Source organism: Pyrus communis, chromosome 6 (genome assembly GCF_963583255.1).
Source record: "Pyrus communis chromosome 6, drPyrComm1.1, whole genome shotgun sequence".
NCBI classification, from domain to species: Eukaryota; Viridiplantae; Streptophyta; class Magnoliopsida; order Rosales; family Rosaceae; genus Pyrus; species Pyrus communis.
The window spans coordinates 25,791,033-25,811,840 of record NC_084808.1 but is presented as its reverse complement, the minus strand read 5'-3'; the positions used below and the strand labels follow the sequence as shown (position 1 = coordinate 25,811,840).

The following is a 20,808-nucleotide window of genomic DNA, read 5'->3' as shown; positions in this document are numbered from 1 at the left end:
TCAACTTATCATGTCTTGGCTGTTAAACTCTATGGAACCAAAGATGGCTGAGATTTTCAGCTACTCAGTATCATCTCACCAGCTTTGGAATTCCGTACGAGACATGTATGGAGATCTAAACAATGTTGCGCGAGTCTTTCAGCTGAAGAAAGATCTTACGGAATTACAACAGGGAAATCTCTCTTTTGTTCAACATCTTGGCAACTTGAAGGCCAAATGGAATGAATTGGATCTCTACAGACCTCATACCACGGACACAACCATTCTTTTAAAGCGTGTTGAAGCAGACAAAGTGTTCCAGTTGCTTGTCAGCATTGGACCATATTATGAAGACCTTAGAAGCCATCTCTTAATGACACCTGAACTTCCCACTTTACAGATGGTCTGCAACGTTATTCAACGTGAAGAAGTAAGAAAGAAGGTCATGAACACAGACATGGTCATTGGAGAATCAAATTTTAGGCCATCAGAAGCAAGAGCCTTCACCTTCTCCAGACCATACAAGGGAAAACGACCAGACTTAAAGTGTTCTCACTGTGTGAAGATAGGTCGTACAGGTATTGGACACATAAAAGAGAAGTGCTGGATTCTTTATCCAGAACTTAAACCTAAGTTCAATGACGATGGAAGAGCACCAAGAAACCAAATGAAGCCTGCCTACACTCCTAGAGGAAATCTTGTTTGCGACAATGTCTCCAATAATGTGATAAACTCTTCCTCTAGTCCCATTGATCTCATAAATAAATTCGCTAACTTCTTGCAACAGAAACAAGGAGCAACAAATCATGAAACTCCTTCAGCCATGCTCGGCAAGTTTGCTGGCTTCCTCGAACAATCAAACTCAGTGTCACAAAATGACATGCCAGGTATTATTGCAACTATCTCCACTGCTTTGGATCTTCGTAGTAGTTGTGATTTTTGGATAGTTGACTCAGGAGCTTCAGATCACATGACTAACGATGCATCTTTACTAAATGATTTTCAAAACTTTTCCACTCCTTCTTTTGTCTCCGTAGCTAATGGCACCAAAGTTCGTATAGTAGGCAGAGGGAAACTCAAAATCTTCTCGAGTAAAAAAGAATCCCTTGTCATGCATGTCCCTTCTTTTCCTTTCAAACTATTGTCAGTAGGAAAAATAACACATTTGCTAAATTGTCTTGCAATTTTTTCAACTCACTATGTGATTTTCCAGGACCAAGTTTCGAAGGAAACGATTGGTAAAGGGTTCTTCCTCAATGGACTGTACTATGTCAAATTCTCTTCAAGTTTCCCAAAAAGTTTCTACATAAACTCAAGCACTGTAAACAAGGAGCAGTTGTGGCACATGAGATTAGCTCACCCTTCTTCACATGTTATGTCTTTTCTTTTTCCTAGTTTCTGTAAAGTGATTCCAGATTGTGAAGTTTGTCAAAAATCTAAGTTCACCAAGTTACCCTTTCCCCACTCTCTCTCTAGAGCTACCAAAGCCTTTGAAATAGTCCATTCTGACATTTGGGGACCTGCCACCTTTGAGTCCTTTGATGGTTACAGATTTTACATATCGTTCATTGATGATTTCTCTAGAACTACTTTTGTGTATTTACTTAAATTCAAGCATGAAGCTTTCCAGTGTTTCAAAAATTTTCATAAATTAATTCAAAATCATTTTAACTCTAAAATTGGCATCTTAAGGTCTGATAATGGGTCTGAGTACACTTCCAAAATCATGACAACTTACTTAAGTGAGCATGGAATTTTGCAACAAACAAGTTGTGTAGGAACGCCACAACAAAATGGCATTTCAGAAAGAAAGAACCGAGATTTGCTTGAAAAAACACGATCACTAATGTTACAAGCAAAAGTTCCAAAGAAGTTCTGGTCTCAAGCTATACAAACCGCTGCATACATCATCAATCGCCTTCCTAGTAGAATCTTGAAGTTCAAATCTCCTTACCAAATTCTCAAGGGGAGAGAAATTGACATAAGTCATCTCCGTGTGTTTGGATGTGTATGCTATGTGCACATTCAAACTATTCACCGAGATAAACTTGATCCAAGGGCTATCAAATGTGCATTCGTAGGTTACTCAACTTCCCAAAAAGGATACAAATGCTACGACTCTAAGACCATAAAGGTATGTGTATCCAGGGATGTGCGTTTTGATGAAACTCACTCCTTCTTTCAAATGCATGATGATGAACCTCAGGGGGAGCTCTCATATGAAGTGTTTCCTACCCCTCTCTTCCTTGATGATACAAGGCTGTCAACACCGCAAAATGAAGCTGTTGAGATAGAGCCAGCTCCTGAAAGTATGGAAGCAGATAATGAAGAAGTCATTCTCGAAAGGAGAGAGCCTCAACTTGAACAACCTCCTCCTCCACGAAGGAATCCTTCTCGAAACAGACAACCTCCAGCCAGACTTGATGATTTTGAAATCTACACGCCTAGACATCCTATTGGACAAATGGTTTTTCATAGCAAAAGCTTTCCATCTCATGCTGTCTTTGTGACCAAGTTATCCCAAAATTCTGAGCCTCGATCCTTCGAAGAGGCACACCAATCTCCTGTATGGAGGCTAGGGGTGGAAAAAAATCCCGAAAATCCCGAACCGAACCGAAAAAATCCCGATCCCAAACCAAAAATTTCCCAAACCGAAATTCCCGAAATTTTCGGGATGCTATCCCGAACCAATCCCAAAATTTCGGTATGGGATTCGGGATTGGCTTCTCGATATTTCGGGAATCCCATACCAAACCGAAAATATATAATATTAATTATTATATATATATATATTTATACATATATATATATTATTCTTTTATAATTGATGCTAGTAGTTTCTAATTCATGCTCAGCAACCTAGAATGCCCTACACCTTGCATATTTTTCATGTTCTGTTTGATATTCATGTGGATTTTATTATTGCTGCTGCCATGGCTGATGATTTCAGAAGGCTTGATTCTTTTGTCTCTCAACAGATTGCAAAAAGAGTTTAATTAATTTGAATTTTGACTATGATAAAAAGAGTCAAGCATGCCAGTGTTCAATTAAATGGTAGTGTGAATGAAATGAAATTCCTAGTTCATGAATGTGTTCTTGAATTATATATTTGAAGAACAATTCATAATTTCATATTTCAATTTGGGATTCCCGATTTGTCCCAAAATCCCGAAAATATTTCGGGATTCCCGAAAATTTGGTTTGGGATTGGTCTTCAAATTCCCATCCCGAAAAATTTCGGTTTGGGATTCGGGATACTAGTTTTGGTATGGTATCCCATACCGAACCACCCTAGGCAAGCCATGCTTGAAGAACTGAAGACACTTGATGAAAATCAAACTTGGAGCATTGTTTCTCTGCCAAAAGGTCAACGTGTGGTTGGGGCAAGATGGATTTATAAGACCAAATTTCACTCAGATGGAAACATAGAGCGGCATAAGGCAAGGTTAGTTGCAAGGGGCTTCACACAAACCTTCGGAGTAGATTACAAAGAAACCTTTGCCCCTGTGGCAAAGATGAACACAGTTAGAGTGCTTCTTTCGATGGCTATCAATTCAAACTGGTCTCTACATCAAATGGATGTAAAAAATGCCTTCCTACATGGAGAGTTAGAAGAAGAGGTATACATGCGACTACCACCTGGTCATGAACGAGAGAAGGAACAAGGAATAGCCTGCAAGCTTCACAAGGCTATTTACGGTCTCAAGCAATCTCCAAGGGCTTGGTACTCAAAACTTAGTTATGTCCTTATGTTATCCGGCTTTAAACGAAGCAATGCAGATTCTTCAATGTTCACTAGGATTGGTACGCATGGAAGATTGGTGGTACTTGTTTATGTTGATGATCTTATTGTCACGGGAGATAATCCAGAAGAAATAACTGCTCTCAAAGCCACATTACATTCAACCTTCAAAATCAAAGATCTTGGCAGACTTCGATACTTTCTTGGAATCGAAATGGATCAATCTCCAACTGGTTTGTTTCTAAATCAACAAAAGTACGTTCTAGATCTTTTAGAAGAAGCAAATATGATGCATTGCAAGCCTGCCAAAACACCACTACCAACAAATTTCAAGGATGAAACCTCAGGCATCCAGCTTGAAAATGCATCGGAGTATAAAAGGTTGGTAGGAAAACTTATCTATTTGACTATAACCCGACCTGACATTGCTTATGCTGTTAGCTTTGTCAGCCAGTTCATGCATTCTCCCTCATCTCATCATTTGCAACTAGTTAAAAGGATCCTTCGATACTTGAAAAGCTCAATATCTACTGGGATTTTCATGCAAAACAACGGACACTTCACCATTGAAGGATACACAGACTCTGATTGGGCAGGCAATGTCCTTGATCGCAAATCCACAACTGGTTATTGCACTCTTGTTGGTGGTAACCTCGTTACGTGGAAGAGCAAAAAGCAATCTGTTGTAGCTCGGTCAAGCGCAGAAGCTGAGTACCGTGCAATGGCATCGACTGCATGCGAACTAATTTGCCTAAAGAGGTTGCTACGTGATCTTGAAATCATCTCCTCCAAACCAATTCTTCTTCACTGTGACAATCAAGCAGCAATGCATATTGCTGCCAACCCCGTCTTCCATGAACGCACAAAGCACATCGAGGTTGACTGTCATTTCGTTCGCAACCAAGTTCAGTCCAAGCTATTACAAACTGTATTTGTTCGTTCCAGTGATCAACTTGCCGATGTGTTCACCAAGCTTCTGCCTTCTGCACAACTTGATCGTCTTCTCTTCAAGCTTGGATCCAGAAGAACTCTCGATCCAGCTTGAGGGGGAGTATTGAAGTATCTATTATTATTGGTGGTAGGGTTTGTCTAGTTGTCATTGTTTAGTTGGTGATGGATAACAACTCATTGTCATCTTACTTTCGGCTAGGGTTAGCTGCTTGTTTGTTTACTTTAGGCTTATTTAAGAGCAATATTCCCTCATCATGTAAAGCTAGGTATTAGTTTAAGTTAGAGATAGTGGAGGTCAGGTCTTCACTCATGCTTGCTGAGCTGCCATCCCTGTCCGCACCATTCCTCCACTTTCTTCCTTGTATTCCTCTCCTATTTATGGTTGATCTTGTAAACTATTTTATACATGATATATACATAAAATTGTCCACATGGTATCAGAGCAGTGATTCCTCTTGGACCTGCCGTTGCTTATGTGTTCTTCCGAAAAACCACCTGATTTCAACCCGTACATGGCATGTTTATTTACTTGTAACGGAAAAAATAATAAATCAGAGAAGCTATGAATAGTAGGGTGTGTGATGTTCCGAAAGAAATAGGAAACCCTGCTTCTCCTTGTTATTGAATGGGGAAAGTAACGAGACTAGTACGAAAGATCAATCAGAAAGACACCAAATCACGATCACGTGGTTTATTACCATCAGACGATGGACAAGATGATATGAAATCACTAGTGTAATATCTAGAATTCCCGCAGCAACCAGGAAAATTTGAAGCCAAAACATAGACCGAATGGTTGTCACCCACGACGAGAGCTTCATCTCCATTGCTTTTTACCTCAACTTGGTGCACAATAGATCCATCTTCATTACTGAAGTAAACCTGAATTCCTTCGTCAGCGGCCTCCCAAAAAACCTGTCACCGCCTATAAAATCTTAGGACGTGCAATAAGTAACCCATGATTGACTCCACCAGATATGCATGATCTATTGAAACTTCAAATGGATTGGAAGGAGTGAATAGCTTTAGTTCAGGCCGCAGTGAAGGGTTATTGCTCCTATTAAGGCTAATCTCCAACCGAAGGGGCCAAAATGCCATATGCCAAACATAGCCCTGTGACAAAAACCATCTCTAACCGAGGAGGCCAAATGTCTATAGGTCAAACATAATTTATTATTTTAATTGAATTAATTGAATTAATATATTTAATTAAATTAAACTACCATATTAAAATAAGATTTTCAGACATAGGAAGATTATTAGAAATGAGGTAAGATAGTATGGAATGGTGAAAAGTATATGACAAATGGTGTATGAAAAAAATTAGAAATTAAAAAAAAAAAAATCGTCCAAGAAAAAAAGTAGGTTGGGCAAAAAAAAATTGTCTAAAAAAAATAAAAATGGGTTGGCTCATTGGGCTGGGTGGCTAGAGATGGTCAACTCGCTGGCCTGATTTGGTGCTTTTGACCCGATGGGGTCCACAAACTCTTTGGCCTAACCCTCAGTTGGAGATGATTTTCGTGTCATTTCGACCTATTTTTGGCCTTATAACCCTCTGGCTGGATTGGTTGGAGATGGTCTAACATCTAGTGACATGATACCTCCCAAATTCGCAATAACCATATGACTATACTCACATCCGTGTGCTTCTTCTTCTTTTTTTAAAGAAAACTTTGGTGGTATAGGTTATTGATGGCGGAAAAAAAAAAGAATTACACCTAATCAGGACGACATAAACTTTAATATTCTAAAAATGAAAACAAAAAAGATAAAAAAAAAAAAAAAAAAGACAACAAAATACAGCAATTTCGTAATCCATGAAACTTCATAACAATTAAAATAAAAGTAATCAGAAGTAGCACACACTTCAGTTGTAAAGGAATTAGGCATTACAATATGCAAACCAGAACAATAAGCAAAAAGCACACTTCAGCTTGGTTGTCAACAAAAGCTGTTCTCAATATGTGTCACAAACTCATCAAAATCAATTAGTCCATCTCCGTTCGTATCAACGGCCTCGATCATCCTCCGGCATTCGTCCAATCCAAACCCGTCCTCCAAACCCAAAATGTATAAAACTCTTTGTAACTCTGCAGCATCTATAAACCCGTCTTTATTTTCATCAAACACATCAAACGCTTCCTTTACCTCCTCCAAGCTAGGCTCCTCCTCATCGAACAGTCTCGAAAGCTCCTCCTCCGCACCAACCCCACCTTGAATATCATCTCCTTGTGCATCATAACATATTAACCCTAGTCTGTCCATCACCGTCTTCACTTCTTCGGTTACTTCTGTTTTATCAGAAGTTGATTTGCGGGTATTGGTGCAAACCTTCTTCGAAGGTGTGGAGAAAAATATTACAAAGGGATGAAACATGTGGTGTAAAGATAAAACTAAGAAATTTAATACCCAAGAAATCGATGCTGAAAAATAAAGGCAGACCAGTTGAGTTGTGTTTGTTGGTATGTCCTTCATGGCTAAGTGATAGGGCAAACCAACACTTAGAGACTGTTATATAGAAAGAAAAAAAAAAAAGGAGCGACTTGGTGACTTGTGCTTGAAGGGTCAACGTCTTTAACTTTCTTAAGGGGAGAAGATGCAGTGCTCTTTTTTTTGTCGAATAAATTTTCGTGGAAGATGCACAAGAATTTACTGAAGAGTGTTTGGGAAGGGAAACAGAAAGTTACATCCTCCTATTCCCAATGGGCCAATAGGAGTACCAGACTTTTAACCTTGGGTTAAAACTTAAGATTTTTAACCTCCAGAAAATTTAGAGTTTTAATCCAAAAATATGTTTTCTGTTCAAACCTTTCTGGGTTAAACTTTTGATTTGAAATTATTAAATAATGAATTTAGAATTATTAAAATAACTTTTTTTTAAAAAAAAATTATGTAAACTATCCTAATTTAATTTTATGAAAATTTTAACCTAAAAATATTTAGGTTCCGGTAAATATTGAAAAATCACTAAACTGACACTATGAAACTCGTGGAACACTATGAAAGAACATGAAACAAATAAAAGAAAATTTTAAATTATTTTAGCCATTGGATTTAAATTTGGACCGTTAGATTTGATCATATTAGATCTTAGCCGTTGAATTCAATGAATTTATAAATATAAAACTAAAAAAAATACACATATATGGTGGGCTAGCCCGCCTAACCCGGAATGAATTCTGGGTTAAATTTGCCCCAAAAATGAGCTTTGGGTTAATACTCATATTTGGTCCAAGGGTTGGAGCAAGTTGTGGTAGGTTTAGAACCTAAAATTTGAGTTTTACTCTAAGAATTGTAGTAGGTCTATGAGAGTAAGCTTTTGGGTTTTTACTTTTATTTTAAAACTATATTGGCATGTAGCTAATCTCATTCTCATGTTTTTTTCTTCTCTTTTATTGGTTAATGACTTCTCGCATCCTAAATTAAAAGGGATTCAAAACCGTTTTATGTTCTAACCAATATGGATACGCATATGTACATATGCGGGATTTTTTAATTATAGTAAATTTAATTTTCAAATTTGTTTGAACCAAACCTACCTTTCTTCAAATATGCAAAAAACAACAAAAGAAATTAAACAACCTATAATCTGAATTGGAAGTTCACATCGCCTTTGCAAGTTTCCATAACTTGATGGTTAGTGCGTGACCGACTTAATGTTTCATGTTCCACGAGGACATCCAATGTCCAAAAGACTTTACGAATCTTCTAAGAAATTGGGACAACATCCTTTTGTTTTCCTCCCAACTTCTCTCTGTCAGGAGGAATTTCAATGCAAGGACTTGTAGTTATTCGAATTTCAAAAATCATAGTGAATGTGATAACAGAACGCACTGTTGTGCATATACATGATTGCTTGCTCGAATGCTTGAGCAACTTTTAATAGAAACATAATAACACGCCATAACCAAAGAGGATTTTCGATCACAGCAAAAACAATGGCTCCTCAGAATATTATCTTAAGCATAAACGCAAGACCTTTTTGAGGAGGAAGCTATTGATTTTTCTGGTTTGAATTGTAATCTTTTTCATATATCGAAAGCCTTATGGGAAGGCATATTTATACATAATACAATGAAAGCTTCGGATGCAACATCACACATGCGCATGCAATTCCTTTCCCTGCTGTCCATGAGTCAGCAACAAAGAAAGCTGAAGCTTTACACCCTTGCTGTCCTTTACTGTCTGTAAACCCATGTGCTTTGAGCTGTATGCTTGTTGTGCTGTGCTGTCTGTCTGTACACCCATGTGCTTCTTCCAATACTCCCCCTCAAGCTGGATCCAGTAGGTTGATGGATCCAAGCTTGGAGAGGAGTCTTTGAAACTGATGAGAAGCCAGAGGTTTGGTGAATATATCAGCCAGTTGATCGAGGCTTTTTACATAATGTGTCTGAATCACCTGCGACTGTACTTGTTCACGGACATAATGACAGTCGACTTCAATATGCTTCGTCCTCTCGTGAAAGACGGGGTTTGATGCTATGTGCATGGCAGCCTGGTTGTCACAGAATAAGGTCATTGGTTGAGCTGTGAACACACCTAAGTCACATAAAAGTCCTTTTAGCCATATCAGCTCACACGCGGTTGAGGCCATTGCACGATATTCAGCTTCGGCACTTGATCTTGCGATGACAGTTTGTTTCTTGCTCTTCCACGTGACCAGGTTTCCACCAACAAAGGTACAATAACCAGTGGTGGACTTCCGATCGATTGCGTTTCCTGCCCAATCAGCATCACAGTACCCCATGATTTGAGTGTTGTCATTCTTTGCCATGAGGATGCCACGACCAACAGACCCTTTTAAGTAACGTAAGATTCTTTTGACAAGGTTCAGATGCTCGATGGTGGGAGAGTGCATGAACTGACTGGCAATACTTACTGAATGTGAGATGTCTGGTCTGGTGATCGTTAGGTAGATCAGCTTGCCGACAAGCCTCTGATATAAGCTGATATCCGAGAGTGACGTGCCTCCCAAGTCAAGCTTGAGCTTGCTATCAAGAGGGGTAAGTGCAGGCTTGGCATCACTCATATTTGCATCTTTAAGTAGGTCCATGACGTACTTTCGTTGATTAAGAAATAGTCCCTTGTAAGAAGATGCCATTTCGATTCCAAGAAAATACTTCAATACCCCAAGATCTTTAACCGCAAATTGTTGTTGAAGTGATTGTTTGAGTGTGGTGATTTCAGCAGCATTATCACCTGTAATTATTAAGTCATCCACATATATCAACACAACTAATTTGCTTGCAGCTCTTGTGCGAACAAATAATGATGAATCTGCATTACTCCTTTTGAAACCAATGTTATGAAGAATGGTACTTAGTTTTGCATACCAAGCACGTGGTGATTGCTTCAGTCCATAAATTGACTTATGTAACTTACACACCAAATTAGGCTCTTGGCTTTGAGGGTGTCCTGGTGGCAATCTCATATAGACTTCTTCTTCAAGATCACCATGTAGAAAGGCGTTCTTCACGTCCATTTGATACATAGACCAACCTTTGTTGACGGCAACAGACAATAGAACCCTTACTGAGTTCATTTTTGCGACAGGAGCAAATGTTTCCTTGTAATCCACCTCAAATGTTTGAGTGAATCCTCGAGCCACCAGCCTGGCTTTATGCCTCTCAATCGAACCATCAGAATTAAACTTGATCTTATAGATCCACTTACAGCCTACTGCCTTTTTTCCTTGTGGAAGTTTGGTGATGCTCCAGGTTTTGTGTTGGTCTAGTGCTTTGAGTTCTTCTCTCATAGCTTCTTTCCACACAACTTGATTATTAGCCTCATAAAAGTTTTGAGGCTCACTGTGACTTGAAATGTTGTTAAGAAAGGCAGCATGAGATGGAGTTACCTTTTGATACGACACGCAATTTGAAATTGGATGCCTCGGTTTATATGTGACAAAATCTTGAAACCTTGTGGGAGGTTGTCTATCACGCCGAGGATTGCGTCGAGGTGCTAGGAGGTTTGTCTCATCCTCATTCAAATTTTCATCCACTCCTTGAGGATTTTCTATGTTGCCGTTGTCATCATCATGCACCGAGTCATCATCATGCACAGAATTATCAGGATGAGTACCTTCATTATTGACTTCAATGGGTGTACAGATTCTTGGTAGAGGAATTAGGTCTAAGATGCACTCCCCCTGACTTGTGGCTTCATGTGATTTGCTGAAAAAAGGGTTAGCTTCATGGAATCGTACATCTTTAGATACAATTATTTTTCTTAGTTGAGGATCATAGCACTTATATCCTTTTTGTGTTGATGAATAACCAAGAAAAATACATTTTAGAGCTCTAGGGTCCAACTTATCTCGATGGTGTGACTGTATATGAACAAAACAGACACAGCCAAAGACTCTAAGATGTGAAAGGTCGATTTTTCTTCCTTTCATGACTTCAAGTGGAGATTTAAAACCCAAGACTCGGCTAGGAAGTCTATTGATGATGTACACAGCCGCCATGACTCCTTGTGACCAAAATCTCTTTGGTACGTTCATTTGTAACATTAATGCTCTCGTTTTTTCCAGAATGTCACGATTTTTCCTTTCAGCTACACCATTTTGTTGAGGTGTGCCGACACAACTTGTTTGATGCATGATACCATGCTTGCTCAAATATAATGACATGATATGGGACATATATTCGGTGCCATTGTCAGATCTTAAGGTTTGAATTTGAGAGGAAAAATGGTTCTTAACAAGATTGTGAAAATCCTTAAAAACTTCAATCACTTCACTCTTAGACTTTAAAAGGTACAACCATGTGGCTCTAGAGAAATCATCAACAAAAGTTACATAATACTTATAACCATCAAAAGATTCAAACGTTGGTCCCCATACATCTGAGTGAACTAGTTCGAAAACTTTACTAGTCCTAGATAAGGATGATGTAAAAGGCAATCTGGTGGCTTTAGACAAATGACATGTTTCACACGAAATTAAATCATTACCTAAGTTTGGAAACAAGGAAGACAAAACAGGTTGGGAAGGATGAGCTAAACGTTGATGCCATAATTGACTATCTTGGGATGGACTGGACTTGGCTTGAAATCCTCTGGGACTGTTTTTTGATATGTAATAGAGGCCATCAAGGTAAAACCCTTCACCAATCGTCTTCTTGGTGAGGCAATCCTGAAAAATGACATTGTGAGGAGAGAAAATGGCCAAACAATTTAAGGTATTGGTGATTTTTCCCACAGATAGAAGTTGAAATGGAAAAGAAGGAACAAATAAGGCTACTGACTCAATTTTGTCCGATATTAAGTTGACATTTCCCTTCCCTAAAACCTTAGAACTCTCACCATTGGCAGTTGAGACTTGAGATGGTTTTGAAAATTTTTCAAACTTGTGAAACTTAGAAACATGGTTGGTCATATGATCTGTGGCACCCGAATCAACAATCCACAAATCATGCATCATATTTACATTAAGAGCAGTTTTAAAAACAGTCATGATACCTTGCATGTCATCTTGGGCCATGTGTTGTGTTTCTGTCAGAAATCCAGCAAACTTGCCTAACAAAGCTGTTGAACTTCCATCTTCAAAGCCGACTGTTTGGTCACTCTTAATCCTTTCTTTCTTGCTTTGAAGATACACTGCAAACTCATTTATGAGTGCAGCTGGATTTGCAGTGAAGCTCTTGAGTGCATCAGACCTATGAGAGGTTGAGGTAGTTGCATTGTTGGCTCTATGTGGTGCACGGTTCAGTCTTTGTGAGCCCTTGTTATCCTTCATGAACTCTGGCTTTAATTCTGGATGCAAAATCCAGCATGTCTCCTTAACGTGACCAGTATAGTTGCAGTGTTGGCACTTTAAGTGTGGATTCTTCACTTTGTATTTTCTTTCGTTGGCTAGATAAGCCCTTGCTTCAGTTACACTGGTCTTTGTGCCAGTGTTCATGACTTTCCTTCGTACTTCTTCACGTTGGATTGTTGCACATATGCTGGTGAAGGAAGGTAGTTCGGGGTTCATGAGTATGTGGCTTCGTAGGTCTTCGTATCCTGGATCGAGACTTGACAAGAGTTGGAATATCTTGTCTTCTTCTGCCCTTTTCAGTAGTAAAGACGCCTCAGTTGTGTGAGGCCGATACATTTCCAGCTCATTCCACATGCTCTTCATGCTGCCTAAAAGTTGAACAAAGGGCTTTCCTTCTTGTTGTATGTTGGAAATGTTCTTCTTCAATTGAAACACACGTGCAGCATTGTTCTGGCTGCCATACATTTCCTTGACTGTCTGCCAAAGTTTGAATGATGATTCAGAATAACTGAATATTTCAGCTAGTTTACGTTCCATGGAATTTAGGAGCCATGACATAACTAGCTGATCCTTGCAAAGCCAGATTTCATAAGTTGGTGAAGAAACATCAGGAACTTCGATGCTTCCATTTATGAACCCTAGCTTGGACCTTCCACCTAGGGCAAGACTCACTGCTCTCGACCAAGGTAAGTAATTAAACTCATTTAACAAGACTGAGCTTAATCTTTGATTTGGATTGACATCCACCTCAGACATGGTTGAGGAGGAAGATATCTGGGAATCTCCAAACAAATAAGAATTCTCTTCCGCCATATAAAGAAAGATTTTTTTTTTTTTTTTTAATCAGAAATCTTTGGATGAAATCTGTAGCTTCCTCTCACGGAAAAACACCAGAAGCACTTTCTTCCTCCCTGCTATAAAACCCATACCGCCAAATCCATTTCTTTCACTCACAGAGTGTCAGGAAAAAAAAAACAGAGGGAAAAAAATCACCGACGAATTCACCGGGAAAGGCTCGATCGGGCAGGTGTGCCAGATGATCGGAGCCGTCGTCGATGTGAGGTTGAGGAGGGACTTCCCCCGATCTTGACGGTGCTTGAGGTGCTGGACAACTCGATCCGGTTGGTCTCGGATTCGGATCTTCAAACTCTCAAAAAACAGCAGCCTCGATAAGCCTTAGCATTCCTGCTGTTTGTGGAAAAACATCGTTCCGCAGCCCCGCGGATAATCTCGAACGGCAGAGACAATTCTTCTTGGAGGATAGCGGTGTTGTCGGCGTGGTTTATTACCACGAGAGCATGAGACCGCGGCTGGAGGACGTGACTACGGTGGGAGAACACGTCCACGCTGCTGAGTGTTATGTGTCGGTGGGATGCTACGGCAAGTCCACGGTGGAAGGCGAGACCACGGTGGAGGCAGAGGGCGTGAAGGGCTTATTTTTCGAGCCGAAAGTTGCGAGTTCAAATTCGGATTTGCAGCAATCTGAGAGCAACTTCGAATCAGACTTGACGGTGCTTGAGGTGCTGGAGGGACTATGCTCCAGTTTTTATTGTCTTCTCTTCGGCCTCGGCCTTTGACATCGTCAAGCTTCTTGAGAAGCAGTCGGAACTGAGCAGCTTCACACCAACTACCTTAAGGAGACCAAGCTCGGCGATGAGATCAACAAGCGCAGCACCATTACAGTGTTGGCAGTGGACAACGGGGGCATGTACCATCCGGATCCGTCATGGATAAGATGATGCAGAAGCAGGTTATTTTTCCTGCTCTGATACCATATTGATTTTTCTGGTTTGAATTGTAATCTTTTTCATATATCGAAAGCCTTATGGGAAGGCATATTTATACATAATACAAGGAAAGCTTCGGATGCAACATCACACATGCGCATGCAATTCCTTTCCCTGCTGTCCATGAGTCAGCAACAAAGAAAGCTGAAGCTTTACACCCTTGCTGTCCTTTACTGTCTGTAAACCCATGTGCTTTGAGCTGTATGCTTGTTGTGCTGTGCTGTCTGTCTGTACACCCATGTGCTTCTTCCAATAGAAGCTGCCCATAACTATCTCAAGATTCTTTGCTCCTTGAAATCCTAAAATCCACCACATCGAGTCAAGTCGTTTCAGAGCCGTCCCAATGCAAAATGAGGTCTAAGACGAAAAAGAAATGTGGCCTTCCAAATTTATTTTAGGATGATTTATTTCATAACAATATGAATTTGAGGTACATCAGATTATATTTATGAGAATAAGAGATTGTTTCCGTTCTTTTTAATCAAAAGTACGAATTTTTTATTTTAACAAATTTATTATTATCAATGGGAGTAAGAGGATTTAAAACTATTACTATAATTTAAGAGAGTGGAAAGTTTAAATTCGGAACGCATGTGGATAAACTCAACACCTATCCATTATCATTGCTACGATGAATAATGCAAAGTATGAACAAAATCAAGGCCTGATTTAAAAGTGAGGACAAGGCACATGCCTTGTTCGCCTTGCCTATGGCCGTCCCTAAGTCGTTTTGAGTTCCAAACCGGGTTGGGCCCAACTAAAAGTCTAAAAGCTTTGAAGCCCAAAATCATTATTTTCATAACAACGAGGCCCAAGCGACGAGGAAACATACAGATGTGACATGTCTGGGAGAACTTTTCTGTTAAAACTTCAAAGTTCAAAACAAACAAGAGAAAAAGAAAGGTGTATATATGAAGAACCCTTTTTCCCCTAATTATCTTCTATTTTATATACCAAAAGAAGAAATTAAATCATACGGCAACCAATAAAGAACATGATTAGTAAGGTTTGATATTAATCTCCTTTGTTTTACTTCAAAGTCAAGGTGTTGATGTTAACATGCAAACATATTACAACCACAAGAGCTTTTATAATATATTTGGATCAATGTCACGTATTACTGATTGACACTGCAAAGAACAAGATACTATGATTTTATTTTTTTCAAATAATTAATTTTTCTCCTTTTAATACAACCGAGAAATGTAAATACACTAATTTCTCTCCAATCAATTGATTCTCCTTGGTCTATTGGTACACAATGGTCTATTTGTTGAACCACATTTGGAAGATGACTTTCTACTCCTCTCACATATATTGCGAAGTAAATGTTGTTGCAAACACTTTGTTAACATGGCTTGCCTTCTCCAACTTTGGTATGACATGATTCTCATCCATTAGTGGCTCGTTCTACTTTGTTTTTCGGACTATGTTTTCTTTACTAGCTTCCGCTTCTCAAATTGATGTGCATCTTAGCATACAAATTTACCTTACTTTTTTTTTTTTTTTTGAAGGATAAGGTTTATGTCCCTCATTTTTTATGTATTTTATCTTTTTTCCTTGTATTATGAATAGTTTGATTTACGCCCCTTGATTAGATATAACTTTATTTATTTATTTTTTAATAAAATTCTCCTTGTATCATCCAAGTTTTAGAAAAACTTAACTAACTGGTCTGATCCACATGTACAACTCATCTTTGTCTATAGTATTTGGTATGAATATAATATAAGGAAAATTAATGAAAATAGCTTGAAAACTTTGAGTTTTAACTATAAGAATAAAATAAAGAGTAAAGTGAATAGTATCAGAATTGACTTTTTAGTGTAAAAATATGATTTTTCGTTAAAGTAAATAGTACTAGGAACTTTTCGTTAAAATTTCCTGTAATATAATCATCATATAGCAAAAATTCAGAATTTTAATGGGTCCCACCACAACTAATTTGTGGCCCTCCTCCAAGTGAGGACAAAGACAAGGAAATATCTGAATAGAAACACATATATAAATATGGAGTGTCTTCCCTGATTTTGATATATTATCCAGCAAGCAAAGTGGAAGGGGAAAAGAAGCCACTTTCTGTGTTTGGTGGATATACTTGGCTCGCATCGGTTTACCCTTTATGGTCTTTATCTTTACCAATTTGGATTCCTTGTGTGTTGGAAAGGGATATATGCCCCTTCAATTGTCCACTAGTTCAAAGCTTATCTTCCCAATTTAGGCCCTACCTTGACTTTTTCACTCTTTTCATGAATCGTTACTTTTAAAACATGGAGTTTTAACGAAACAATTCTCATACTGTTCACTTTTCGTTATTTTTTTTTAAATTTATTTTTAAATTATATCACGCATTACTCTAAAGACAATTGAAGTCGGATCATTTTATAACTTGTTAGTTTTGTGATATTATTAAAAGTCAGTATGTTTTGAGCTTTAATTGACACTTAAGTAGATCAACATATCATAATTGCCAGAACAACGAAAAGCACATGAGAAAAATTAAAGTTTAGTTAACAAATATTGGATTTTGTTTACATCCAAATATCTCTCGTTTTATTAGCTATCTTATGTTACCTCACATCCTAAATATGTATAAAAACACTTTCTGCAGCAACTAACTGATGTGAAAACAAAAACGAACTATCCATAATGTTACACAGAGATTCAAGAAAATACATCTATATGATCTAATTCAGAAACATTGAGGCTGATCAGTAAACATTGCCTTATGGTACAAAAGTAAATGGAAAAAAAAGGTGTCATATTTGTCAGCAGCAAGAGGTTGAAGGGAGGTAAACCCGCTTCCATCACATTGCCGAAGTTTACCACTCAAACTTCAGCTTTGATCATGTTCTTTCGCGGAAGTTGAGTGACCGGGAAAACGCTGCAGGGTTCGCTTGCAACACTGGAGAAGCTTCAACCACGTGATTCTTCTCATCTCCCTTTGATTGAAACGCCTTGAAGAGACCTCCTCCCTCGTTGGTACAGTTTCCCTTTTCATTCTTAATGCCAAGTGTTGCCCATATAGAGCTTCTTGCTGCTTCATTAGGATCATCGATCCTTAAAGTTTTTGGGATCCATACACATCTTTCGGAACTGTTCTCTTTCGCAGGCTCTTCGTTCTGAGAGCTGGATGGATTAGGTATGTCCTCGTCTCTTGAATGTTTCCCTAAGGTTGGGGAATTTGGACCGGATCTTGTAGCGCAATGGCTAAGAGTAGAGGATGGTGAGAGACATGGAACATTCCAAGGGCCCGGCACAGTGCAGCCCCAATATGGCGGTGCAGGGTAGAATGACATCGGAAAGCCTGAATGGCAGAAGCCGGGTGGAGGCATTGCAGAGGCCCACTGAGCTGAGTTCCATGGATAAGGCCAAGGGGAACCCGGAAAGCATGGTACTTGAGGAGGGAAAGTTTGACAATTTTGAGCTGACGGCTCTTGTGAACTAGCTCTGCCTCCCCTCTCTGTTGAATTTGAAGCTGTAATGGATGATCCACTTGAGCGGTCGTCCCCATTATCTCCAGCAGTGGGAGAAACTAGGAGCCTTTGTTCGGGTCCATGAAATCCATTTTGCATACAATTTTGGTTTCTCTCTGCAAGGTTCAATACAGAAGCCATTGATTCACAAAGAGGAGAATCTGAACCAAAGGTAAGGACAGTGCCGTTGCCTCCCAAAGTAGCGTTGTGTGCACCATTTGCAGTGCTAGCATGAGCTGCTTGAAGAGCATCTGACATAAAAATGTGACGATACTGTGAAGCTGAAGAGTTCTTATTCTTGCGACGACCAGCACCCACAGGCACATTCCTCATGATTCCTCCAGCAGTCCAATATCTCTGGCAGTTCTTGCAGAAATGGCGAGGCTGGTTGACATTGTAGTTATTGTAGTAACAGAACTTGGTGTCCATACTATTACATCGAGGGCATGGAAGTATCTTGTCTGGCTTCTTCAGAGTCTTATCTTGTGAGCTACCAGTCTCGCTCTGGTCTCCATTCTTAGATGAAGTTTCTCTATCAGCTGAAGGAGTTTTAGGATTCTCGCTAATTCCAGATGATGCTGTAGGAGCTTTTATGTCTTCTGTGATTTGATCTGAGGTATCATCATCATGCTGTCTATCAGCTGCGAGTTCTTTTCCTGACATTGTTTCCTATATTCCAAACAAAAATTTCTGATCAGAAAAGTGCTTTTACAAGAATAGTTCCGAGTTCACTCAATGTACTGATAAACAGATTGTTGTGATCATACATGCTAAAACATTGATTTATAAATCAAACAGAAACCGCTTTCGAGTTATTCAAGCAGAATAAACAAGAGAAAAAGGGTTGAAGAACTTTTGATACATAAATTTTGTTATTGTCCGAAACATTGTCATTCACAAAACATACAAAGGGGAACCAAAGTAGATAAGAACGGAGCCAAAGAAAGAAAAAAATGTTGTTACAGAAGCAGACGGTGCAAAACACTGAAGTTGTCCGGAAAGAAAAAACATAATCACTGCAGAAAAACCGAAAGCTATCTCGGATTTTATAAGCCGTTTGTTCAACTGACAAAAGTTATCCGATCCCGACGAAAATGAAGTGAAATTCTAGGATTCTCCCTTTTCCTTCCTCTAAAATGTTACCAGCCATGTCAACGTACAAATTTGACATAGATGGATAAATAAATCCTTCTGATGAAAACAGAGCAAGCAATTCAAAGTATCCGTGGAAAGAGTCTCAGAAGCCAAAAGCACAATTAGCTACTTCTAAAGTGCAGCGAAAAAAAGCAACTTCTCCTTATCACCATGCCCTTTGATTTCCAAACCATTTCAACTGGAACTTTATGATTATATTTTGACCAAAAAATGAAAATGGTTTCACCAAATCAACAAAAATCCAATTTTTCGGAAACTTGAACAGAATCAAACTAAACCGAATAAGACTGGTAAATCCAACACAGCCAGCATCCGAATATCATGACGTAATCCTCAAGTTCCCCAAAGACAACCTCGGGATAATCAAGAGGACAGAAAAGAAAGGAATAACACAGACCAAATCGACAATCTTGATTTCAGGACAAGAAATAGTCAGGAATCATTAAGTACGTCAATTTTCGGATCCCAAAATCACAAACTCAAGAGCAGGTAAAATCGAGCCATTTAAAATTCTGAGTTTCTGAAAAATGGGTTGTTCTTAGAATCTAAAATAACAGCCGCCATAGAAAACTCAAGATCAAACATACCTCTTTCTGTGCATCTTCTTCTCTCTCCGACTTTTCTTCCCGCGAATTGGTAGCAGCTGAAGAAGAAGAAAGCTTCTGGCTGGTTTCGGAACAGTCTTCCGCACCTCCACCGCCGCCGCCAGCAGTAGCAGCGACTTCAGAGTCAACAGCTCCATAACGCACGTCAATGGAGGAAGAAGACTCACGGTTCAGTGGCGCCATGGCCAAAGGTATAGTCTTTCCGAACAGCTTTATCATGTGTCCACCTCCTTCACTCTCCGACGACATTCTCGTAATTCGATTAAAACCCAGAAACAAAAATCTGTCTTTCGAACAAAAAGTACAGAAAGTTCGAGTCTTTTGATGTGCACTTGATGGTTTTGGTGCACTTGATGGTTGTTGCTTTTGTTGTTCTCAGAGTTCTGATCGAGGAGGATGAGGGGGAGTTTTGAGGAGAAGGGGAAAAGGGAATGAGTGGGGTTTAACGAGGTGGGGAATGCCACATCATAAAAGGGGGAAAAGGGAGGAGATTTGTGAGCCACAAGTTGTATGTGGCGTTAGGATATCTTTCGCTCTGTTGGATTCCCCCACATTTCTTAAAAAGATAGTGCTTCTCTTTGTCCTCTTTTTTTTTTCAATTCCATGTCAGCATTTGAATTTCCACCCCTTTTCACAATTTGCTAATTACTCCCTTCTCTTTTATGAGAGATTTTTCATTGTGCCGAAAATACAGACTGATACATCAAGTGTCATAATACAAGCAGTTGGATTTTTTTTTCCAAGTATTCAACTACTTGTATTATAACACTTAGTGTACCAGACCGTATTTTTGACGTACTGAAACATTTCTCCAACTTCACCTGCCTTTGCCAGTTTGCCTGCCTTCTACTTAAAAATATTCTCTCTTTTGTTTGTTCATTTATGCTATTTGCCTTATCAGATTCACTTATTTGTCCATGTTTTCTTTGCCTTTTGTCCAAATTATTACTGCAAGAGTTAGGGAATAAATGGATATTGAACTCGTTATTTACGATATTCAAACTTAAAATCTTATAAGAAGAGTAATACAACTAGACTGTAGTAATTAGTGCCAAAATAACAGTTTCTAATCACAACATATTACGTTGTACTTCAATAGAAAATATGACTCATAAATACATACTATTGACTGTATAAATTGGATTATTGGTGAATGAGACCTATAGATATTTTAGCACCAATACAATTATAGAACATTGTGAATTTTCCCTGATAAGTATGCTTGGAATTCTGTTTATTTTTCTGAAAAGGAAAAACTATCAAGCTTGTACATAGAAAATGACTGAAACAAGTTCGGTGTCGAGAAATGAGGCATATAAATACTGACTATTGTTGCACCTATAAAGAAATCGTG

At 38.9% G+C, this 20,808-nt stretch overlaps 2 protein-coding genes across 2 annotated transcripts; one reads left to right on the top strand and one right to left on the bottom strand.

Annotated features, from left to right (window-relative positions):
* The first annotated feature begins 43 nt into the window (after positions 1-43).
* LOC137736316 (uncharacterized) lies at positions 44-1,221 on the top strand. The gene is made up of 2 exons (XM_068475604.1): positions 44-1,043; positions 1,193-1,221. The coding sequence occupies exons 1-2, from the start codon at positions 44-46 to the stop codon at positions 1,219-1,221; spliced, it is 1,029 nt and encodes a 342-aa protein (XP_068331705.1).
* Positions 1,222-16,759: 15,538 nt separating this feature from the next.
* Positions 16,760-19,895, bottom strand: LOC137737936 (cyclic dof factor 1-like). The gene is made up of 2 exons (XM_068477524.1): positions 19,437-19,895; positions 16,760-18,363 (listed from the first exon to the last, which is right to left on the bottom strand). Exons 1-2 carry the CDS (start codon positions 19,701-19,703, stop codon positions 17,065-17,067), a joined length of 1,566 nt encoding a protein of 521 aa, XP_068333625.1. The 5' UTR covers positions 19,704-19,895; the 3' UTR covers positions 16,760-17,064.
* Positions 19,896-20,808: the final 913 nt, after the last annotated feature.